The sequence below is a fragment of the Taudactylus pleione genome, unplaced genomic scaffold (genome assembly GCF_031769625.1).
Source record: "Taudactylus pleione unplaced genomic scaffold, aTauple2 ptg000120l, whole genome shotgun sequence".
NCBI lineage: Eukaryota > Metazoa > Chordata > Amphibia > Anura > Myobatrachidae > Taudactylus > Taudactylus pleione.
Genome location: NW_028284522.1, coordinates 9,686,159 through 9,712,437, shown reverse-complemented (window position 1 = coordinate 9,712,437; position 26,279 = coordinate 9,686,159). Strand labels below are relative to the sequence as shown.

General features: G+C 42.9%; 1 protein-coding gene across 1 annotated transcript in view; it reads right to left on the bottom strand.

Annotated features, from left to right (window-relative positions):
* The window catches only part of CLSTN2 (calsyntenin 2), a 569,746-nt gene that overhangs the window by 187,049 nt on the left and 356,418 nt on the right, over positions 1 to 26,279 (bottom strand). Inside the window, exons 7-8 of the mRNA XM_088472076.1 lie at positions 22,729 to 22,977; positions 19,755 to 19,876 (exon numbers count right to left, since the gene is read on the bottom strand). Coding sequence (XP_088328202.1) covers positions 19,755 to 19,876; positions 22,729 to 22,977 — 371 coding nt within the window. The remainder of the gene's footprint in view (positions 1 to 19,754; positions 19,877 to 22,728; positions 22,978 to 26,279) is intronic.

Sequence of the window (26,279 nt, the reverse complement as noted above, 5' to 3'; positions counted from 1 at the left end):
AGGAAGGTAGAGAGCACCATATAGATAGGAAGGCAGACAGCAGTGTATAGAGAGGAAGGCAGAGAGCACCGTATAGCAAGGAAGGCAGAGAACTCCATATAGAGAGGAAGGCAGAGAGCACCATATAGATAGGGAGGCAGACAGCACTATATAGAGAGGAAGGCAGAGAGCACCATATAGAGAGGAAGGCAGACAGCACCGTATAGCAAGGAAGGCAGAGAACTCCATATAGAGGGGAAGGCAGAGATCACCATATAGAGAGGAAGGCAGAGAGCACCGTATAGAGAGGAAGGCAGACAGCACCGTATAGAGAGGAAGGCAGAGAGCACCGTATAGGGAGGAAGGCAGAGAGCACCGGATAGATAGGAAGGCAGACAATACCGTATAGAGAGGAAGGCAGAGAGCACCGTATAGAGAGGAAGGCAGAGAGCATCATATAGATAGGAAGGCAGACAGCACCATATAGAGAGGAAGGCAGAGAGCTCCGTATAGAGAGGAAGGCAGAGAGCATCATATATAGAGGAAGGCAGAGAGCACTGTATAGAGAGGAAGGCAGAGAGCACTATATAGAGAGGAAGGCAGAGAGCACTGTAAAGAGAGGAAGGCAGAGAGCATCGTATAGAGAGGAAGGCAGACAGCACCGTATTTCAAGGATGGCAGAGAACTCCATATAGAGAGGAAGGCAGAGAGCACCATATAGAGAGGAAGGCAGAAAGCACTGTATAGAGAGGAAGGCAGAGAGCACCGTATAGAGAGGAAGGCAGAGAGCACCGTATAGATAGGAAGGCAGAAAGCACCATATAGAGAGGAAGGCAGAGAGAACCATATAGAGAGGAAGGCAGAGAGCACCGTATAGAGAGGAAGGTAGAGAGCACTGTATAGAGAGGAAGGCAGAGAGCATCATATAGAGAGGAAGGCAGAGAGCTCCGTATAGAGAGGAAGGCAGAGAGCTCCATATAGAGAGCTCCATATAGAGAGGAAGGCAGAGAGCTCTGTATAGAGAGGAAGGCAAAGAGCACCGTATAGAGAGGAATGCAGAGAGCACCGTATAGAGAGGAAGGCAAAGAGCACCGTATAGAGTGAAAGGCAGAGAGCACCGTATAGAGTGAAAGGCAGAGAGCATCATATAGAGAGGAAGGCAGAGAGCTCCATATAGAGAGGAAGGCAGAGAGCACCATATAGAGAGGAAGGCAGAGAGCTCCGTACAGAGAGGTAGGCAGAGAGCACAGTATAGAGAGGAAGGCAGAGAGCTCCATATAGAGAGGAAGGCAGAGAGCATCATATAGAGAGGAAGGCAGAGAGCACTGTATAGAGAGGAAGGCAGAGAGCACCGTATAGAGAGGAAGGAAGAGAGCACTGTATAGAAAGGAAGGCAGAGAGCATCATATAGAGAGGAAGGCAGACAGCACCGTATAGCAAGGAAGGCAGAGAACTCCATATAGAGAGGAAGGCAGAGAGCACCACATAGATAGGAAGGCAGACAGCACTGTATAGAGAGGAAGGCAGAGAGCACCGTATAAAGAGGAAGGCAGAGAGCACCATATAGCAAGGAAGGCAGAGAGCACCGTATAGAGTGAAAGGCAGAGAGCACCGTATAGAGTGAAAGGCAGAGAGCATCATATAGAGAGGAAGGCAGAGAGCTCCGTATAGAGAGGAAGGCAAAGAGCACCATATAGATTGGAAGGCAGAGAGCTCCGTATAGAGAGGAAGGCAGAGAGCACCGTATAGAGAGGAAGGCAGAGAGCTCCATATAGAGAGGAAGGCAGAGAGCATCATATAGAGAGGAAGGCAGAGAGCACTGTATAGAGAGAAAGGCAGAGAGCACCGTATAGAGAGGAAGGCAGAGAGCACTGTATAGAGAGGAAGGCAGAGAGCATCATATAGTGAGGATGGCAGACAGCACCGTATAGCAAGGAAGGCAGAGAGAACCGTATAAAGAGGAAGGCAGAGAGCACCGTATAGCAAGGAAGGCAGAGAACGCCATATAGAGAGGAAGGCAGAGAGCGCCATATAGATAGGGAGGCAGACAGCACTATATAGAGAGGAAGGCAGAGAGCACCGTATAGAGAGGAAGGCAGACAGCACCGTATAGCAAGGAAGGCAGAGAACTCCATATAGAGGGGAAGGCAGAGATCACCATAGAGAGAGGAAGGCAGACAGCACTGTATAGAGAGGAAGGCAGAGAGCACCGTATAGATAGGAAGGCAGACAATACCGTATAGAAAGGAAGGCAGAGAGCACCGTATAGAGAGGAAGGCAGAGAGCATCATATAGATAGGGAGGCAGACAGCACTGTATAGAGAGAAAGGCAGAGAGCATCGTATAGGGAGGAAGGCAGAGAGCACCATATACAGAGGAAGGCAGACAGCACCGTATAGAGAGGAAGGCAGAGAGCACCGTATAGAGAGGAAGGCAGAGAGCATCATATAGATAGGAAGGCAGACAGCACTGTATAGAGAGGAAGGCAGAGAGCACCATATAGAGAGGAAGGCAGAGAGCATCATATAGATAGGAAGGCAGACAGCACTGTATAGAGAGGAAGGCAGAGAGCACCGTATAGGGAGGAAGGCAGAGAGCACCATATAGAGAGGAAGGCAGAGAGCACTGTATAGAGTGGAAGGCAGAGAGCACTGTATAGAGAGGAAGGCAGAGAGCACTGTATAGAGAGGAAAGCAGAGAGCACCGTAGAGAGAGGAAGGCAGAGAGCACCGTAGAGAGAGGAAGGCAGAGAGCACCGTATAGAGAGGAAGGCAAAGAGCACCATATAGAGAGGAAGGCAGAGAGCACCACATAGAGATAAAGGCAAGAGCACCATATAGAGAGGAAGGCAAAGAGCACCGTATAGAGAGGAAGGCAGAGAGCACCATATAGAGAGGAAGGCAGAGAGCTGCATATAGAGAGGAAGGCAGAGAGCTCCATATAGAGAGGAAGGCAGAAAGCACTGTATAGAGAGGAAGGCAGAGAGCACCGTATAGAGTGAAAGCCAGAGAGCACCGTATAGAGTGAAAGGCAGAGAGCACCATATAGAGATGAAGGCAGAGAGCATCATATAGAGAGGAAGGCAGAGAGCACTGTATAGAGAGGAAGGCAGAGAGCACCGTATAGAGAGGAAGGCAGACAGCACCGTATAGCAAGGAAGGCAGAGAACTCCATATAGAGAGGAAGGCACAGAGCACCATATAGATAGGAATGCAGACAGCACTGTATAGAGAGGAAGGCAGAGAGCACCGTATAAAGTGGAAGGCAGAGAGCACCATATAGCAGGGAATGCAGAGAGCACCATATAGAGTGAAAGGCAGAGAGCACCGTATAGAGTGAAAGGCAGAGAGCATCATATAGAGAGGAAGGCAGAGAGCTCCATATAGAGAGGAAGGCAGAGCGCACCATATAGATAGGAAGGCAGAGAGCTCCGTATAGAGAGGAAGGCAGAGAGCACTGTATAGAGAGGAAGGCAGAGAGCATCATATAGATCGGGAGGCAGACAGCACTGTATAGAGAGAAAGGCAGAGAGCATCGTATAGGGAGGAAGGCAGAGAGCACCATATACAGAGGAAGGCAGACAGCACCGTATAGAGAGGAAGGCAGAGAGCACCGTATAGAGAGGAAGGCAGAGAGCATCATATAGATAGGAAGGCAGACAGCACTGTATAGAGAGGAAGGCAGAGAGCACCATATAGCGAGGAAGGCAGAGAGCATCATATAGATAGGAAGGCAGACAGCACTGTATAGAGAGGAAGGCAGAGAGCACCGTATAGGGAGGAAGGCAGAGAGCACCATATAGAGAGGAAGGCAGAGAGCACTGTATAGAGTGGAAGGCAGAGAGCACCGTATAGAGAGGAAGGCAGAGAGCACTGTATAGAGAGGAAAGCAGAGAGCACCGTAGAGAGAGGAAGGCAGAGAGCACCGTAGAGAGAGGAAGGCAGAGAGCACCGTATAGAGAGGAAGGCAAAGAGCACCATATAGAGAGGAAGGCAGAGAGCACCACATAGAGAGAAAGGCAAGAGCACCATATAGAGAGGAAGGCAAAGAGCACCGTATAGAGAGGAAGGCAGAGAGCACCATATAGAGAGGAAGGCAGAGAGCTGCATATAGAGAGGAAGGCAGAGAGCTCCATATAGAGAGGAAGGCAGACAGCACTGTATAGAGAGGAAGGCAGAGAGCACCGTATAGAGTGAAAGGCAGAGAGCACCGTATAGAGTGAAAGGCAGAGAGCACCATATAGAGATGAAGGCAGAGAGCATCATATAGAGAGGAAGGCAGAGAGCACTGTATAGAGAGGAAGGCAGAGAGCACCGTATGGAGAGGAAGGCAGAGAGCACTGTATAGAGAGGAAGGCAGAGAGCATCATATAGAGAGGAAGGCAGACAGCACCGTATAGCAAGGAAGGCAGAGAACTCCATATAGAGAGGAAGGCACAGAGCACCATATAGATAGGAATGCAGACAGCACTGTATAGAGAGGAAGGCAGAGAGCACCGTATAAAGTGGAAGGCAGAGAGCACCATATAGCAGGGAATGCAGAGAGCACCATATAGAGTGAAAGGCAGAGAGCACCGTATAGAGTGAAAGGCAGAGAGCATCATATAGAGAGGAAGGCAGAGAGCTCCATATAGAGAGGAAGGCAGAGAGCACCATATAGATAGGAAGGCAGAGAGCTCCGTATAGAGAGGAAGGCAGAGAGCACCATATAGAGAGGAAGACAGAGAGCTCCATATAGAGAGGAAGGCAGAGAGCATCATATAGAGAGGAAGGCAGAGAGCACTGTATAGAGAGGAAGGCAGAGAGCACCGTATAGAGAGGAAGGCAGAGAGCACTGTATAGAGAGGAAGGCAGAGAGCATCATATAGTGAGGAAGGCAGACAGAACTGTATAGCAAGGAAGGCAGAGAGCACCGTATAGAGAGGAAGGCAGAGAGCACCGTATAGCAAGGAAGGCAGAGAACTCCATATAGAGAGGAAGGCAGAGAGCACCGTATAGAGAGGAAGGCAGAGAGCACTGTATAGAGAGGAAGGCAGAGAGCACTGTATAGAGAGGAAGGCAGAGAGCACCGTATAGAGAGGAAGGTAGAGAGCACCGTAGAGAGAGGAAGGCAGAGAGCACCATATAGAGAGGAAGGCAAAGAGCACCATATAGAGAGGATTGCAGAGAGCACCATATAGAGAGAAAGGCAAGAGCACCATATAGAGAGGAAGGCAAAGAGCACCGTATAGAGAGGAGAACACTCATACTTGCTGTATTAATCATTAAATGTACAAAAGGTCCTAGCAAGCTGTATATTTGTGTATATTCTCTCATCTCTGGTACCTGGAAGCTGGATGCATGCCCTTAGAGAATAAAGGCTTGCCCAGCCACATCTGTCACATCCACACCACATCTGAGAACATGGCTAATTTATTATCAGAGCGAAGGGAAGTCTCTGGGGCGCATGACTATCAAAGCAGCATGACAGTGGATTTATACAATGTACAGACTCTGTGAGCCTCTAGGATTCAAACAGCTGAAAGGCACCTAATTACATTAATGGTGTTTGCATGGTTAACCCCTTTCCTCAACATTTACTTTCAAATTAGCTGTTTCTCCCTAGATGTGACTTTCATTGTCAGCAAGTATTATAAAGAAATGCTGCACAACCGTTTTTAAAGTGATGCTCCTTAAACATAATTATGCCAAATGTCATTGTGGAATATGTGTGCTGCCATATACAGTACATCACATGCACTGAATCATGCCGCATTAGCTCTGTCTTATTATTATTATCCTTTATTTACTGTATATGGCATCACCAATCATTTATAGCGCTGCTCAGAGAAACAATTACTTGAAATTAATGACAATGACACCATAAACATTGCAGTATAGAAAGTACAAAAAAAGAAACAATGTATAAGGGGATAAACTAAACAATAAAATAAGCCGACTAGGACTATGTGCCCTGGGGTGGGCAAACAGAAAGAATCATTGACAATGACCATGACTGGGAGCGCACTGGGTACATGGATATTGCAGGGAGAGACTAAGTGGGAGAATTGTTTTGCTTTTGAGAGCTTACAGACTAATGGGTGTGGGGACTTAAGCTAGCTACACACTGTCAGATTTTTCAGAAAATTGAAAGCCCCAATATCTGTGCTACACATTATGCAATTTTCCCATAGAAGATAGCGATGTTTCACCACACCACACTGATTTTGCATATGTCGCCCAAAAGGATGATGACATAGTGACAGGAGAACATAGGAAACTTGGGCAGATGATGGAGATTGCAAACACACTGCTTGATATCGTGAATTTGAGGCCGAGATTTTCGTTCAAGACCGACATATCAGATAAAGGAAGGAATGCGTTTGTGAGTGTTTTCTAACCGTTTTATTGGTGAAACACTGAAACGATCGTTCATATGCACTATACAATAAATCAGGCCGATCATCCAATTATTCGCAAATTGGCCTAATAATTGTATAGTGTGTAGGTAGCTTAACTGAGAGGTGAACTCAGAGCTGGACTGACCCTGATCAATATGGTACACACATACCTTTCCCCATTGCATGACATCCACAAATGCTATTTTTCACTCACCTGTCTTACTGTAGTACCGTTGTGCGCTAGTGAAGGGGCAGGGGTCGTGCTGCTGCTGTGAGTCGTCCCTGTTGTGAGCTGCTGTAAGCCAGCATAATAACAGATCCACTGTCCACTTCTGGCATCTTGGTGACATCTGTTTACAGTGCCCACTTCTATTTTGCACTCTAGGCAGATCTGTATCCAGTGTATACAGTATATGGGACCAGCCTTGAATGAACTGGGAAAAAGGAGGTGGGAGGGCAAGCACATGTTTAAGCGTTAGGGGGAGATGTATTAAGGTTTAGAGAGAGATAAAGTGGAGGAATTGCCCAAAGCAACCAATCAGCTTCTATCATTTCAAAGACTGTGCTAAATAAATGACAGTTAGAAGCTGATAAGTTGCTTTGGACAATTTCTCCACTTTATCACTCTCCAAGGCTTGACACAGTACATCTCCACCTTTGTGTTGCATAACTAGAGGTAGGTGGTGCAGTTGGGGCCCCTCGTCCCAAGCATCCAACTTCCCTACCTGCCTAATGTGAATATTGCTCCATTTAAGCATATCACTAATTGTTATGTTTTTTCAGAGAACAGTCCTGGTTTCACTGATCACATATAATGGAACCATAGGGTTGATACAGTACATTACAGGATATATCTTCTGTAGCTGAGTAATATTCAGCTCCACAGCAGAACTTGCTGGCAATGATAAGAATTGTCTTATCACATTGCCAGACATTCTGCAGGCCCTGTGCACCTGCGTGATCTGACTTTAGGCTTCCAGTTTCACTTTCACTAGAAATACCTAAAAAAATACAATAAAAAATCTAGTATTTTAAAATTATAAAAAAGGAAAACAGAAAACAAAGAAAAAACATGCTATAGAGATCAATAACAAAGCAAATTTTTTCCAGTACTGGCCCACAGCTACTGACATCCTGAGATGATGATAGTAATAAAAGAACAGTGGGGGAACCACTGCTGTCCACAGCAAATAGACTCCTTCGCCATGCTGTCCCAGCAAACATGTTTACAATTATGCAGGGGAACTGGGCCTTCATTAAATGTTCCACACTGGTATCAGCCAAACTTCTTTATTATGCTGTATACAGATGTGTCCTCATAAACCTAGTATCTATATGCCATATGGTACGACTGTGGTAGGGTCTCATCTGCCGCAAGCCCCAGTGAGCTTCTGGCCCTAATTGAGGCGGAAGCTCACTACTGACATTACTGGTGATGTCAGTAGGGCCGTCTCCAAATGGCAGGCATTCCTTCGGGAACTCCTCCGTTTGCACAACCACCCCCCCTCCCCTCCTACAAAACGGGACGAGCTGTCAATCAATATCGACAGCCGCCCCGTCTTGTAGTGAGCCCAGTAGCGACGGAGCTGCCGTCGCTCGCTGGGGCTCGCGCATGTTCACGCTGAAGCCGGCTCAGGCGTGCACTTGAGCAGTGGGGGACCATCGACCATCGAGGAATATCTGCGCCCAGTGCTTCATAGCATTGTATACAAATTCAGACTCAGGGGCCTATTCATCAACACTAAAATAATGTTTTTAAGGACATTTTCCTTAATTACCGTTATTTTAGTATTTATGAAGAGACATAACACAGGAGATATCACTGATATCTCCTGGTTAAGTCCCCCTGCGTTCATTTCCACACTCCCCATACATTAGTATTGGGATATGGAAATTATGGTATTCATCAAATTCCGAAAATTCTGTATTTTCGGAATTTGATGGAGTTACTATCCATCACTGTGAGGTGGCGAATAGCAGGTGACACTTACCTGCTTCCAGCGTGTGCAGGTCCCCCGGCGTCTACCTCCGGCGCTCTGGTCCGTCCTCTGGCTCCAGTGGCTGTTCTGAGACGTGTTCTCTCAGCAGAACACAATAAAGTTTAGAAAAAAAATATTTATTTTTTTCTAAACTGTACTGTGTGCTGCTGGGAGAACAGGTCTTAGAAGCCGGAGGCGCTGCAGCAGGGTAAGTGCGGGGACGGGAGGTGACACATACACAAACTTACAGCATCTGTAGGTAGTGCTGCGCATGCGCTGGTTTTACAGATGTAACGGCGCATTCGCAGCACAGATTCCAGCTGCGGTAAGTTAGTGTAGACAGAGATAACTATTTCCCGAAAAGCTGTCATCGCAAAAATGACAGCTTTTCGGAATAGATACTTATGGAGAGGAGGAATGATGAATTCCTCCGGTAATTAGGTAGAACTCCATGCAAGTTCTACCTAATTACCTCCAGAGAATTTATAGGTATGATAAATAGGCCCCTCAGTCACACACAGATCTACAAATGTCACACATCAAATTGATCAGTGCAATCTAGCAAAGTACTTTTGTCGCTTCCAGTTGATTTAATCATGCGAATAAGGTGCATATTTTGATCAAGAAGGATGCTCAACAAGGCCAATAGAATAATTTGGCAAATGACATATCACATATATATATATATATATATATATATTATATATATATATATATGTGTATATCATACATACAGTATAGAACGTATCAGAAGAGAGGACTGCGCTTGTATACCTTCAAATAATATTTAACCTTATCTTCAGAAATGTAGAGAATATGTATCTTATAAAATGATAAAGAACACTTATATTGTACAATCTATTTAAAATAATGTGTATCTAAAATGTGCTGGTTGTATATCAGCTTGGATTTTAAGCAAACAAACTGTGGATAGAAATCTAGAGGTAGGTGAACATATTTAGAGACTCCATCATAAAACTTCTCAAAGTACAGTATATTGCAATATATTTGTAGATTGGTCAGTTTTAGGACATTTTTTACTGATGATGTTCCACGGAGAAAGCACAACAGAAAGTTCAAATATTATTGGAGGAATATAGTGGAGAAGTATAACTTGCATTCTAACGGGACCTTGGGACTAGTGTTGACTTTTGAAGATAAAGGGGCCTATTCATGATGTTAATTATCGGGGTCAGAACGGACCCCGATAATTAACACCCTAATTCGCCGTGGCCACCGGAGCAATTCATCATTGCTCCTGCGCGGTGGCAGCTGATGTGAAATCAGATTTCAGATCAGTGAATCTTTTCACTGCTCCTTGCGGAGCAGTGACGGCGGTGCGCATGCGTGACCTACAGGTCACGCATGCGCACAAGAGCCCCGACGTCCGGCGGAAGGAGCCGGACAGGGGCGGAGGGATCCGAAAGGATCCTTTCTCGCAACCGGACCCTCTTCCCATAGGGAAGAGCGGGCGGCGAAGAACAAGTGGGGGTATTCGCCATCTATAGATGGCGAATGCCCCTGCAGTCAAGCTCCGAAAATATAATATTTTCAGACCTTGATGAATTCTGTCCCCATACTAGTGTTTGGGGACTGCGGGCCATTCCAAAAACAGAAGGTAAGTAGGAGATATCTGTGATACTAGTGTATGGGGACAGCGGGCCATTCCGAAAACAGAAGGTAAGTAGGAGATATCTGTGGTACTAGTGTATGGGGACAGCAGGCCATTCCGAAAACAGAAAGTAAGTAGGAGATATCTGTGATATCTCCAGCTTCACCTTCTTAATGAATGGACCGAATACTTAATTTGAACAATTGCAGGTGAAAATGTGCTTTTTCACCTGCTTTTGTCAAAATTAAGTAATGATGAATAGGCCCCAAAGTCCCTTCAATGTGACGGGATGATGTGCCGTTATATGATGACTACAGAACTCCTGCTGATTCTAGTTGGAACATATGCAAATCCACTGGAGGATGTAGGGATCATACCTTAATGCAGTCTATAAAACTATATTGTACCATAAATATATACTTTGAATGCTAGGTACTTATGATTTTAAATTGTTTCTTCTTGTTTTCCCCCATTTAAAGGAGTTTTCCACTTTGGACAGCCCCTTTAATGCAATCCTACTTCCCTGTAATAGCATATGAATCCATTCCCACCATTTAATCCTTTTTATGTTGCCTGAATCACAGTGTTGTATTTGGCATAAGAAGTTTTTCCATACTTGTTTTCCCTGTAGAGTAGCATGTCAGCTCCTGGATATATACCATATAATTAAGGGAACCAGCTCCTGGATACATACTTTATAATAAGGAATCAGCTCCTGGATATATGCTATATAATAGGGGAATCAGCTCCTGGATATATACCATATAATTAAGGGAATCAGCTCCTGGATACATACTTTATAATAGGGGAATCAGCTCCTGGATATATGCTATGTAATAGGGGAATCAGCTCCTGGATACATACTGTATAATAGGGGAATCAGCTCCTGCCTACATACTGTATAATAAGGGAATCAGCTCCTGGATACATACTTTATAATAGGGAATCAGCTCCTGGATATATGCTATATAATAGGGGAATCAGCTCCTGGATATATACCATATAATTAAGGGAATCAGCTCCTGGATACATACTTTATAATAGGGGAATCAGCTCCTGGATATATGCTATGTAATAGGGGAATCAGCTCCTGGATACATACTGTATAATAGGGGATTCAGCTCCTGAATACATACTGTATAATAGGGGAATCACTTCCTGCCTACATACTGTATAAACAGGGAATCAGCTCCTGGCTACATACTGTATAATAGGGTTATAAGCTCCTGGATACATACTGTATAATAGGGGTATAAGCTCCTGGATACAAACTGTATAATAGGAGAATCAGCTCCTGGATACATACTGTATAATAGGGGAATCAGCTCCTGGATACATACTGTATAATAGGGGAATCAGCTCCTGGATACATACTGTATAATAGGAGAATCAGCTCCTGCCTACATACTGTATAATAGGGGAATCAGCTCCTGGATACATACTGTATAATAAGGGAATCAGCTCCTGGATACATACTGTATAATAAGGGAATCAGCTCCTGGATACATACTGTATAATAGGGGAATCTGCTCCTGGATACATACTGTATAATAGGGGAATCACTTCCTGCCTACATACTGTATAATAGGGGAATCAGCTCCTGCCTACATACTGTATAATAGGGGAATCACTTCCTGGCTACATACTGTATAATAAGGGAATCAGCTCCTGGCTACATACTGTATAATAGGAGAATCAGCTCCTGGATACAAACTGTATAATAGGGGAATCAGCTCCTGGATAAATACTGTATAATAGGGGAATCACTTCCTGCCTACATACTGTATAATAGGGGAATCAGCTCCTGGCTACATACTGTATAACAGGGGAATCAGCTCCTGGCTACATACTGTATAATAGGGGAATGACTTTAACTTTCTTAACAGTTCAAGAGTCACCGGAAAATTCACCCTAAACAGACCACATATACTGTAAATTCTCGCTTTTCTCTTGCAGTGGGAAATAGAAATTTGGAAGAACAGTTCAAAGGAAAAAAATGAAAACAGCAATGTAAGAGCTACTGTACATCCAAATTACCAAATGCAAAACTGTAAAACATCTCCTTCAAATAGGGCCGACCCCATAATACCAACCTGTAATGTTATGTATACCCATTATATGGTTTTATGTAACAGTGATATGCTTTTCAAACCCAGTAGGATCATTATAAATGTAATGAGATAAGATTTATTGTGCAGGCATTTTAGCAGAATCCTATGGTATACTGTAAAATATTTTAACACTAAATTTAACTCCAGAAACTATTACAATGTCGTTTCTATTATCCAATAATTCATCATGACTGTTAACAATGCCATAACTTATTTAGTGAAATGTGACAGCATTTTTGGGATGTCGTGCTGTGCCTTGAGATTAATTGGTCTGCTCACTGAGAAGCTCCAAAGATCACTTGGATGTTGGAAAAAATTAATGGGATATGATACATCATTACAGAATAACTAAATGCAATCTTGTGTGTCAGAGTAAATGAGCAGTATTAAAACCCACTTATTATTTAAAGGCTTGATATTCTCTGATGCACTAAAACATTCATTAAAAGTAATCTGTAAAACACAAGCTATTTTTTTTCTCAATATAAATCACTGTCCGAAAAACTGAAAACAGCTGGAATTTTTTTTTTTTATTTAAAAAGAGAAAAGAGTATTAGTACTCACTAGAAAGACTGCTCCAATTGTAAATTCAAATATGTATGACAGACAAACAACAAAACAAACATACACAGATAAAAACAATGTAATCTACATTAATAAAGGTTATAAAGGTTATACTGTAACAGCAACAAGTGTAATATTCAGCACTGACACAATATCCAAACTGATTTGTTGGAGTTGCTGCATTCATACATACAGTACATACAAATCTATATTATACATCACAGGTTCTCAAACTCGGTCCTCAGGACCCCAAACAGTGCATCTTTTCCAGGTCTCTTCACAGAATCACAAGTGATATAATTAGCTCTTCTAAAATGTGTCAGTGAGTAATGAATACACCTGTGCACCTGCTGGGTGACCTGGAAAATGTGACCTGTGTGGGGTCCTGAGGACCAAGTTTGAGAACCACGGTTATACACACAGTAACTATGTGTGTTGTATATAAAGATAGATAGATAGATAGATAGATAGATAGATAGATAGATAGATAGATAGACAGATAGACAGATAGTTCACTAACTGTGAACAATTAAAATACATCTGCAGGGACAGAGGCTAATACGATCACTTCACTTCTCCTACGGGAGCCGGGTGCCGTTCTGTGCATGCACGGTCTGCTGACCACACATGTGCGAGTGGATGGTGTCGGGGAAGGATCCTAAGGATTCCTCTCTTATTGCGGAAAGTAAGCTACCAGGGTTAAGTTCTAGATTGCTTTGCATTCCGGAGTTTTATAAATTTGGCAAATAAGCAGCCCCCATAGGTTTGTATTGGGGCTGCTTTCGCGAACGAAAATGGGGAGATTGAAGCAGATATCTCCAGTATCTGCTGCGATCCTCGGTAGATACATTTGGGAGATACTTAATACTTGTGGGTACAGACCAGAAAATAGGTATTTTTGAAAGATTTCCCGCAAATATTACATAATAAATAGGCCCCGTAGTCACTGGAACAGCTTACACACAATACAAATTTATGTTTGCTCTTGCATACAAAAGTTACAAAAATAACCTGAGAAATAAATCAAACTTGTGCACATCTACAGTAATTGACTGCACCCCCTCTATCCATAGGCTTGTTAAAACAGCTCGGTTGGTGTAAACACTACAATCCCTAGGTCTTAAGGACACAGCTCTTTCTTGGTTCTCATCCTATCTAATCGCTCTTTCACTGTTCGTTTTTATGATTCTGCCTCCTCCTCTCTCCCTCTATCAGTGGGAGTACCGCGAGGCTCAGTCTAGGTCCTCTGCTGTTCTCAAACTATACCACCTCTCTTGGCAAACTAATCAGCTCTTTTGGATTTCAGTACCATCTGTGTGCAGGTGATACTCAAATCTACCTATCCTCCCCAGATTTATCACCATCTGTATTGGTCCATATCACTGAATGTCTTTCTACCATTTCATCTTGGATGTCATTGCTGCACCTCAAACTTAATATTTCTAAAACAGAATTAATTATATTTCCACCAGCCAATAACAGTTACCAACCTGATCTCTCTATCACCGTTGATGACTCGGCAATCCACCCTGCCCCACAAGCTCGCTGCCTAGGTGTCATCCTTGACTCTGAACTGTCCTTTGTTCCACACATTCAAACTATCTCAAAATCATGTTACATACATCTAAAACAAATATCCAAAATTCGACCATATCTCACACAAGACACTGCAAAACTCTAATCCATGCACTCATTATTTTCAGCATTGACTATTGCATTAGTCTCTTTATTGGTCTTCCCAAAAACAGACTCTCGCCATTACAACCCATTATGAATGCAGCTGCTAGGCTGATCTTCCTTGCCAAATGTTCAGCGTCTGCTGCTCCACTCTGTCAGTCCCTCCATTGGTTGCCGGTTTTCTACTGTATTCAATACAAAATACTGTTACTTACACATAAGGCCATTAACCAAACCACACCAACATACATCTCTTCACTCATCTCAAAATATCTCCCAACCCGACCTCTTCGCTCAGCACGAGATCTGCGTGTTTCATCCCCACGCATTACTTGCTCCCATTCACGGTTACAGGCTTTTTTTGGGCTGCACCCACTCTGTGGAATGCCCTACCATGCACAATAAGACTTTCATCTAGTCTCTAAAGCTTCAAACATTCCCTGAAATTCATCTCTTCAGGCAAGCTTATCAGATTCCAGAACCGCCCACATAACCTTCATAGCTTCAACATCTAATTACATCCCCTTTTACAGTCCACACATAACCTCACACATACTTTCTTTCACATCCTCCTGACATTTGGCCGACATTCCTGTGTGACTGGATCATACAGCCCAACAAGAAACTGCTTTCTGGCTGGACCAAAAAGCAATATATATAGCACCTAACCTTGTGTATCAAAGCCTACTTCCCTAGAGATTGTAAGCTTGCGAGCAGGGCCTTCCTGCCTACAGTATATAACTGTCTGTTATTACCCAGTTTTGTTCTATTAATGATTCCAATTGTAAAGCACAATGGAATATGTTGCGCTATATAAGAAACTGTTAATAAATAAATAATAATGGTTAGCATTACTGCCTCACAGCACTGAGAACTTGGGTTCAATTCCCATGAAGGCCGTAATTGTGTGGAGTTAGTTTGTTCTCTCTATGTTTGTGAGGGTTTCCCCCAGGTACTCTGGTTTCCTACATAAACAAAGTGTACTCGTACAGTAAGTTAAAATGGATTCTAACAAAAAGAATTAACCTGAGTATACTGGTTATATGTGTATACTTGTGGTAGGGAATATTGATTGTAAGCTCCAATGGTGCAGTGACTGATGTGAATGGGCAATATTGTCTGTAAAGTGCTGTGGAATATGTGTGCGCTATATAAAAAACTGTTACTAAATCTAAAAATAAATAAATATAAAAATAAATCATCATGATCAGGGTGCTCTTTAGTACGCAGTTACGCCCATTCAGCTACAAGTGGAGTTGCAACTGGCCAGAATTGCCTGCGAATTCCTATGCTCAGCTAAGGAGCTTGCGCAGTGCTAAAAATTGCAAAGCACTAGCAGGCAACTCATCAGCCCCAGACTCCCCTGACTGCACCCACAAACCCTACTCCTGCCAGGTTATTCACTTCACGCTTGCAGGATTCAAAGACAGAGCTTCATATTACAGTTCAATAAAATATTATATGTCTATGTATAATGTACTCTGTAATGTTAGTATATCACAATACTGTCCATTTCCTCTGCTTTGTGTACTCTTATTATAATATAGGGTAGCAAAAGACCTCTACCTTTAGTAATAGTTGCAGAGCTTATATCCTGCAGCTGCGGTGCGTTCTGGCTGTTAGAGTAATCAGGGGAGCCATCAGGGGCTGGGAATATTTGTGGGCTCTCTGCCATACAAGATAGGTATGGACAACAGTGACTATGAAACCTATAACATATATATATAATTCGCTATTCTGTACTTAGAGAACAATATGCCTGTGCTAATGGAGGTTTCATAATGAATGCTCTAGATGGCCACTGTACACATGGAGGAGAATGGTATCTGGAACTAGTGAATGCTGATGCATTTGATATGCAGTTCGGCTTGGAAGCCATCGTCCTGATCTGTAAGAAATCATTGGCACTGAGGTGGGCAGGGAAAGGATCAGAGTGGCAGAAGCTTAGCAAATAAACTATGTCAGAAAAGACTTTAAGGGATAGAAAGCTAATGGATTTAGACCCTGCTGGATACAGTGGAATTGACTTGGAATAATTCTCTCTGGTAGGATTAACATGACTCATTTATCATTTATCTCGCCAGCTGCTTAGGTAAATTTGGTGCCTTTGAATTCCCTGTATATCGTCTTAACCACTTAAATGATAGAAAAGCCTGCAGCAAGGTACCATCTACAGTCTTAGAGATTTGTGCAGGCAGTGAATGGGTTAAAGGATTACTTGCAAAACATTAGGGACCTGCACTGCTTATCTGTAATGAATTCAGCTCATGCTGCTCCTAAGATACTTACTCTTTCTCAAGAATAGAAACATCCCAAGTCTGTGCACAGAAGACAACAGCTCCATGTCCTACATATCAGAAGCAGCGGTATGCAAGCACACTGCTATGCAGGGGGTTAAACATTCATTAAAAAACAGCACCACCCAATACATAAGCTATATTCTTGGGTAGCATTCACTATGGAAAAATAAAATCCAAAATGTCAGTAATTCAGTCTCATTTAGTACAGTTATCATTATGATACCTATCTATATTATATTATATATCTTATCAAATCAAACAGGGAAATAATGATAGAACAAATTGAGAAACTATTAATAACAGTAGCGTTCAATGACTGTGCCCTGAGAAGAAGGGTGCACAGAAAATATCAGAGTTTCTGACTGTAAGTGGATGTGCCCTGGAGACAGGGGCATCTTAAGAGAGGATGGGGCCCGTGTGCACTCCCCGTGCCGGGTCCCCTCCTCTCTCCCTGGTGACCGGCAGCCGACTGACGAGGCTGGCCAGCCACCGGAGCATTAGTAGACTCCGGGCACTAGAGTGTGCTCGGAGTCTACTGCGCATGCGAAGAATGCTGGGAAAATGTCGGTGGTGGCCATTTTTCCGGTGTTCTGAGCAGCGCTGACACCCGCAGCGGGACCACGGACAGGTAAGTTTAAAATAATATGGGTGCAGGGTGTGCGGTGCGGGGCCCCCCTGGACCCATGGGCCCATTTGCCTCACACACACTGCACCCATTATAGATACGCCACTGCCTGGAGACAAGGATAGTGCACAGTGAGAACCAAGAGGGTGGAGGGCCGTAGAGAGCGGTGTTAAGCTTGGGTACTGTATGGGGCATGACCGAATGCATGTGCTGGGCTGGGGAGAGAAGCTCTGCCATTGAGAGGTAAGAAGGGGTGCGGTGTGGTGGACCCAGGCCCTTCCAACAAACCCGGACACAAGTAATTAGTACCCACCTCCACTCCACCCCTCTCGGTGCACCTGTCTGTACAAGAGAACCTACAGTCTAGGTGTTGAGCAGTGATGTGCGGTCAGGTGGGGCAGAGCCTTTCCTGTCATACTTAGGTATACTCCAAAGTTTTGACAAAAAAAATGATAAGAAAAAAATTTAAGAAAATATTATATATATCTTCTTTGTATTATTGTCATAATTTGTACAGTCAAAACTCTGGAGTAAAAAGTGTATGACAGGTGAGGCACTGCCTCCCCTGTCTACCTTTTCCACACATCCCTGTTCAAAACTCATCAAATTTCCAGCACTATATACTGCTGCACCTTTGTATAATGCCCACATGAACCCTTGGGTTCATATATGTATCTGTAAATCTGGCTCTGATACTAACCAGTGCCTCCCCAGCCATTTACCTCACCGCACATCACTGGTGTTGAGGGGTAAAACTGGCTGGTGAATTGGGTAGAGAGAGAGGATATGTGTTGTCATTTATTTTCTCCTCCCTATAAAGATTAATCTTACTTAGTTGTGATAAGCCTCTAACAATATAATTGCTTAGATACATGGCTTAGTGGAAAGGGAATGGATATATAATGCCAGCTGTTGGGATGCCAACTGTCAGAATACCGACAGCGGCATCCCGATGGTTGGTATCCCAAAAGGGGATGGGTAAGTATACTTCCCCCCCCTTAACCCTCCCTTCTTGCAGCCTAACCTTCCCCACCCCGCACCCTAACCATTAGTGCCTAATCCTAACCCCCCTTCATGCCTAAACCTAACCCTCCACCCTTACTGCCTAACCCTAACCCACCCCAGTAGAGCCTATCCCTAACCCTCCCCCCTAGGGGTGACTAACCCTAACCCCCCCCCAAAAAAAAATAACTGTAACCCCGCTACGCTCCCTAAACCTAACCCTCCCCCCACGCATAACGCATCGTGGCCGCCAGTCTCATAACTACATCCCCTGGAAAGCATGTGTGACATAATTATAGTAGATATGATATAAGTGGGAACTTTGCAGAATAGCTAAATAAATTGTACAACATATGTAATATCAAAATTTCTACAAGCTGAAATGTTTGACTTTGTTCTATTATATTATAGTTGCACTGTACCAGAGGAAACACTAAGTCTTATTAGGATGAAGGTGACTTCAATTCACTATTATCATGCAGCCAGATCATTGCACAAAAAGTTGGAATATTGTCTGTAGAAAGCTTGATGTAAATGAGGAGGATAATAATGCTAAACACATGGATTTTAAGAATAATACAGTCAAAGTTTAAATGGGAGATATTGATGCCATATTATATATAGATACAGTACCTAAATATGACATACAAACACACTCAATTTATTTATAAGATAATATTAGAGGGCAAAGGGGGCATGGCCTAATTGTGGGAAGTGTGGCTACGCCCACTTAAGAAAAAATAGAAAAACTCTGAGCTGGGGAGGGTGGCGCTGTGAGCCCCTTAGACCAGCGCAACTCCAGGGTGGGTGCGATCACGATGATCACTCCCGACCACAGGCAGAAGTGACAGCTGCTGCTGATACTGCTCTGCAAAGTGTAATATAAATAATTAGTGACATTGGAGTTGTGCACTTTTTCTTTCTGTGTCTGTAACAATAGTCTCAGCAGGTAGCACCTCCCATTATATATATTCAGGGTGTGCAGTCTAGGGCCCTTCTCCACAAGCTGCTCTGCAGCAGCAAGCAATCTCCCTTTGCAGCCCAGCACACAGTAGCGTTTGCTGGGTTGCTCAGCTGACAGGGAGGAGGGGAGGGTGGCATTGGACCCGGGCCCCCGACGGGCCACTCCAGCAAGCCTGGGCCCAGGTAATTAGTTACCACCCACCTCCCACTCTTGGTGCCCCTGGTTACTGAGAGCCAGCTGTTCAAAAATGGGCAATATAGGCACTTGTGTTGAATGCTCAATTTGAAGAACATTTATAAGTGACAACTGCTCCTTAACAAAACAATATATTAATCTGTCATTTTTAAGTACTGTACAACAAACATCTCTCCATGGTTTGTATGTGACTTCTAAAAAGACCACCTGTCAGTGCTCTTCTAAATCTTACCCAGTGACCTCTCAGCTAACAGAGGTTGCACATGGCTGTTGGGGGCACAGTTATTTTCATTTGTAAGAGCTAAGCTTGAACACTATACAGAAAATGATTCTGAAACTCCAGAGTAGAGCATGGAAAATGTCCTACCTGGTCTAATTTCCAATGAAACTCGGCAGGTCTGAAAGTGTCAGCTTGGTCAAAATCACGGCGTAACAGGAAGACAAGACGACAGTTGTGTATGTACAATGCATAGTGATGGCGATTCATTTCTGGAAGAGAGATACACATTCTTCTAACACACTCATTGGCATTAAAGACTTGCACATAAATATTTTTTAGATATGGCTATGCTACTATACAGTGTATGGCATCATAGACATTTTACTACATTACTTGTACTGTAACTGCTACTTTATAGTTTGTTAGCTCTAACTTTATATCATCATCATCACTACAATCATCACATTATTGCACTTAGTGTACTTATGGAATTCTATAAGGTAGTTCTTTGTGCCCAGGTGCAAAAAAGATGTACTTGCAGAATTGACCACTGGTCAAGAGTAAATGCTTCTGTGTTGTTGGTACAGGTCTAACTATGGATACTCACCTACATGCAGAGTTGTACACATCTCTGAGGCTGGATATCTCCTATCTGTACACTTGGTGTTATACCCGTCATCATTATCAGTGTGCACTAGACCGATGCTTGGTACAAAGAATTCATCTACAAACTGGCATATTACGCATACGCACAACTCTGCATAACCCGCAATTCCGTCGACGTACCCTCAACACACCATTGCTAAATTTAGACTACTGCGAATGATCTGTTGCCACCCGATTATGTCCCTTCAGTTGCAATTAGAGATGCCACTGAGTTGTGTATGGCTCAGTTCCAGAGCATGCGTATAAGAAAATACACAAGATACACCAGCAAAACAGACTTTCATTCAACTCTGCACTGGTCCTATTGACTAAAATGCCAACAAATACCATGGGCTAAATGTAATAGCCTGCGAGCCAGCTTGGTTTAACCGTTAGCATGCTTACTGCTTTAAAAATACGGGCATACTCGCATGTATACCCGCAACGGCGCTGGCTCGCACTCTATTACATTTAGCCCCAAGTATGTAAAACACGGGTTACCGAACTTTATTCATGTAAGTTTCAGCCATCTGGTTTAAAAAGGGCAGTGTAATAAATTATGTGTTGCATTACTTTGTAATTATGGCAACTGGTTCTTAGTACATCCAGGGCCTATGCTACCAATAGGTAATTCAAAACAGTTGGCTAAAGGTGCTAGGGACTAATGTTACTATTACTCATTTTGATCACAGCACCCTCCCCAGTAACTATGTGCCAACAGCTGATTTGGATGGGCAGCATCTGTCAGCTTACCAGTGAGGCTTCCGGCTGCTGCTCCTCCATTTTAATATTGGGCTGGAAGTGTGATTTTGGCTGTGAAGTGAGACACCCCAAAAAAGAGAAGATGCTTCTCTATGCCTCACAGGGTAAGTAGCAGTGGGCATAGCAGCTCATACAGATGTGCACACATACTGTAAATCTATCCTCCGAGTGCTACAAATCGTATCACACATAATGCGTGAGCGCCATGTTACTCGGGTAGCACACAGCGTCTTTCCATGCAATTATTTACCTTAAAATCCAACTTGTACACAAAGTTATGTAAATAGGACGTACAAGCAACTTATGCTGATTAAATTGATATGCGGCATGCCTATATACTGTGTGGGACTGTGACACTGTGCCTATATTCTGTATTCTGTTACAGCGGCTGTGACACTATTATGTAGCAGTTCACATGCAGATACACCCACAGTCACACACAGATTATAGGCATGCTGCATATAATTTTTGCGAATAAGACATATTTTAAGGGAAAAAAATCACAGCACAACTAGAAAGGCTATTTAATGCGCAAGGAGGCTAGAGGTATGTGGACACAATTGTATATCGATGGTGAAAGAAGGCGGAAGTGGTATCTAAGTTGGCCAGAGTGCATGCATCATCCCCGAGTACATAATGTCTTTAGTTAGAGATTGCTCAAGTGCATGCTAAATGTATGACTAACTGTAGTGTATGTTCTCAGGGCCTGATTCAGAGCCAGACGCTATTTGTGCTCACTCGTTCAGAAAAAGGGGCCGGCTATTTAAATTGAGCGCTCGCTCTTTGCGGTCTGTTGACGCCTCTATGTCTGAGCGAGCGAAAGAAACATGCACTCGCTATTTTGTAAAGACGCCCCTTGGCCGCTCGCATCCTACGTCATCTCCACTATTTATTTGATTAATCGAGTACATCGAAAGGCGTCTGAACTGCTCGCAGTGCTTGTGGTAGGATTTTCCTACCGCAATCATGCGAACAGTTCAGGCTAGGAAACAACCAAGTGACGTGGTCGATGACACTGCTTTGTTAATTATGCACACCCTTAAAACGCCCGTTTTGACCGTTTGGCACGCCTGCGTTCGGATCACCACTCCCCGGTTTCAAGCACCTTCCCCTGTTACCACCCACAAACGCCTCATCCTGTCACTCAAATTAGCAGGCACTCGCTATTTTGCGAGCGCTCGATTTCTGACACCAATGACTGGTTGGCACATGCGCATTACGACCCATACACATGCGCAGATGTGCGAACATCGCTCGGAGCAAACGAGCGGCCGCTTACGAGCGGCTCTGAATCAGGCCCTCAGTCTCCTTAAACAAGCCAATAGTAAATTATACATTACTACAAAAGTTACTCTATAATCACAATAACAAAAATTATTTACTGGACAACACATTACTACTTCAAAGAAAAATATCAAATTTTTTGAAGATATGATCTTTAAAGTAGTATTTTCTTATATTTTCAGCAGAAATATACAGATTCAATTACAGTAGCTCCCTTAAAAGCCTCACACGATCAGTGCTGTTCACACTTTATGGTATTATGGTAGGTAAAACCACTTATTTTTCCTTATACTTCTATGGGGTGCAAGGAAAAATAAGCAATGTTTTGCTTCCATAAAATCCTGCAGAGTGCAAGGTTCATTTTCTACATGTAAGTAGAGCACTTCATCAGCATTATGTAGACATTAAATTAAGCTTCTTAATGAGTTACCTGTCTTATCAGAATTGCATAATATTGTCTCCTTCTCTGCTCTTAATCCTGGGCTGGGGCCATGTTTCATCCACATAGTGATAGTAAACTGGTCCGTTAGATTTTTTGGTACTATGGAATCTGGGATCTTCACTCCTTGTTTACCATCAAACTTAAAAATCATGCCACTGTTGTCCATAGGCAGGCCAGCTGTCCAGTTGGTGGCAGAAGTGGGAGACGGAAGTAAGTCAATGGCACCAGATGAGGCTCCTAAATAAAGACCGGAATATTCAGTAAACAACACTGGACATTAAATGATTAACAAAATGAAAAAAACAAACAAACACAATATAAGTAACATTTACTTACTCCAATAAGAATAGTGTGGAAGAAAGTAAGTTACTGTATGCATAAAATTATAATGTACATTACAATGTAATACTCGAAATACATATGGCTACAAACTACTATAATAAGCATAAATAAGCAATTGCTTCAACATTGTCTTTACATTCATGTTTGAGTACAGAACAGTCACATTTTTGAATAATAAATAAGCATAGAGGTTCAGATATAAAGTCATAAATAAGAGGGTTAGAAGAAACTAGATATGATTGCATTTTTCCTAGTTATTTGATTTTTATCTATGAACCTTATCAAAGAAAGATCATACGGCCATGTGCTAGGACATAATAAACCACAGGAAACCCGGGGACATATTAGCCTATAAAATTACAAAAGTTCTTGGATCTAAATAACTGCAAAATTATTTTTTTCCAGTTCACATACTGCTGTCATCAGTGAATTATTCTTCCTAGAATATTCATCTCTAAGGCAGGAAAATCTTCCCTACCAACATATGCAGAACAGAAATACAAAACAAAATCATTTTATATCTTATATCTATGTCATATATGGTTGAGCAGCAATTGACAACCACGTGGAAGTATGTTTATTTTTTCCAAGACATATCTGCAAAACTCTGTAAAGGAAACTAAAGACTGTATTCTTATTTAAACAACTACTAACGTATCTACTTATGTACAAATGTGATTTCATACATCTAGCCTTTTTATATGCCACGTAGCGCAAGACGCCTGGTGTGAATGAGCCGCCAAGTCCTGTGCAACTGCGCGTGCACCAATCATCTGTTTGTCTTTTTCTGCCACAAATGCATCTTAGCTGCAATGCAATTTGTGTAAGATGCACCAGGAGATGGCATTGAATAATTTGATATGCGATACTTGTATATCTGTGTGCTACTGTGTGTGTAAATGAAGCCCAACGGAACTTGGCATGAAAAAAAAAGCCACGGCCATTGCATCGTGGCATTTTGAATACAGATTCACTGTACAGACTCAGGTGCACACAGACATACAAGTGCCACATATCAAATGAATCAGTGCAGTCTCCTGATGCGTCCTTGTCACATCATATTGTGACTAAGACACGTGTTTGCCCGAAAAGCACACAAAAAATATGCTTTGGGCAATCATGTTTTTGACAGGAGCTGGCGTGCCAAGAGGGGCTATTTGTCGCAATTTGAGCAACAGTGTATGAGGACACATCTGTAAGTATGTGTTCCTGTGAAGCTGTCCTCCAACAAACTTATGTCTCTATGGGTACAATATGGCCCATGCCAGGACCTTAGCTACTTGCTCATAGCTCCACTCACCCACTAGGCACAGATACCTGAGAATAATTTAAAAAGTTTAAGCTCCTCTATATCATTGCCAATAAGTCTTTGGGGCACGCACCGCACACCCTGCCCCCATAGTATTACTTAATACTTACCTCTCTGGAGTCCCACGTCGGCGCGGGGGTCTGGCGCTGTAAAGACAACTGGAAAATGGCTACTGCAGCCATTTTCCCATAGATTGCGCATGCGCAGTACAGGGAAAATAGCCGCCACAGCCATTTTCCCGGTGACCTGCAGAGACTCTATAGACTCTGGGCGCACTCTAGTGTATAACTCCGGTGCTGGCCGTGCACAGCTCAGTGTGCTGCCGGCCGCGGGACAGAGAGGAAGGGGTCCATGTCACAGACTGCACACGGGCCCCCTCCTCTCTAGAAATGCCCCTGCATACTCTTGAATAGAAAACCATAACCTGAGAATAACTAGAGAACTACAAAGAAAATATATTATTTTTCTTTTGTCTGGAGAAATATACAACTTTACTTTTATCTTGAGGAACATACCACTTAACTGTTATCTTGTAAAACATGATCCTCGACTGTTATCTCATGAAACATGCCACTTGACTCTTATCTTGTAAAACATGCCACTTGACTGTTATCTTGTGAATCATGCCACTTGACTGATATCTTGTGAATCATGCCACTTGACTGTTATCTTGTGAAACATGCCACTTGCCTGTAATTTTGTGAAACATGCCACTTGACTGCTATCTTGTGAATCATGCCACTTGACTGTTATCTCGAGAATCATGCCACTTGACTGTTATCTCATAAAACATGCCACTTGTCTGTTATCTTGTGAATCATGCCACTTGCTTGTTATCTTGTGAATCATGCCACTTGACTGTTATCTAATAAACATACCACTTGACTGTTATCTTGTGAAACTTGCCACTTGACTGTTATCTCATGAAACATGCCACTTGCCTGTTATCTTGTGAATCATGCCACTTGACTGTTAGCTAATGAACATGCCACTTGCCTGTTATCTTGTGAAACATGCCACTTGACTTATCTAATGAACATACCACTTGACTGTTATCTTGTGAATCATGCCTCTTAACTGTTATCTTGAGAATCATGCCACTTGACTGTTATCTTGTGAATCATGCCTCTTAACTGTTATCTTGAGAATCATGCCACTTGACTGTTATCTCATGAAACATGCCACTTGCCTGTTATCTTGTGAAACATGCCACCTGCCTGTTATCTTGTGAATCATGCCACTTGCCTGTTATCTCGTGAAACATATATTAGTGCAGGACCTGGTTTACTGTTCAAAATCATCAGTTGATAAGAACCATTTAGTGGATTAATGCAAAAGAAGAGGCACAATACATAGTGCGTATACCACAAATAAACTAATGAGCACCCTGAGTGTCTGAAGAATAAGGTGAATTCCAATTGCCACCACAAAGGAAAGAATTGTCTGTTTTTACTTTCCTTCTAATAGGATAGTCAGACTAAAGAATAGCAAGTGTGGATATTCTGCTTACTACAACACAACCTGGGTTTAATGCATCTCAAATCCTGTGAGTGGTTCTCCTTTCTCCTTAATCTCTCAGTCCACATGATTTGAGCATGTAAAAAGAGGATATAGATTATTGGTGTATTACCATTTATAACAAATAAATCCTTTAATAAAAGTACCACAGTCACATAATATATTAATAGAACATGCATAAAATGATAATGAAAAGTCCTGTTAGACATAATTCCAGGTATGCTCCTACCAGCTTAAAGTATAAAAAGTATATTTCCTCACATGGGATACATGCATGTTGCCAAAGTCCGGTAGGGACATCTGGATATACAGTATGTGTCACATTTCCCATTGATGAGTTTTTATAGCGTCTTGTATCTTTTTCAATTTA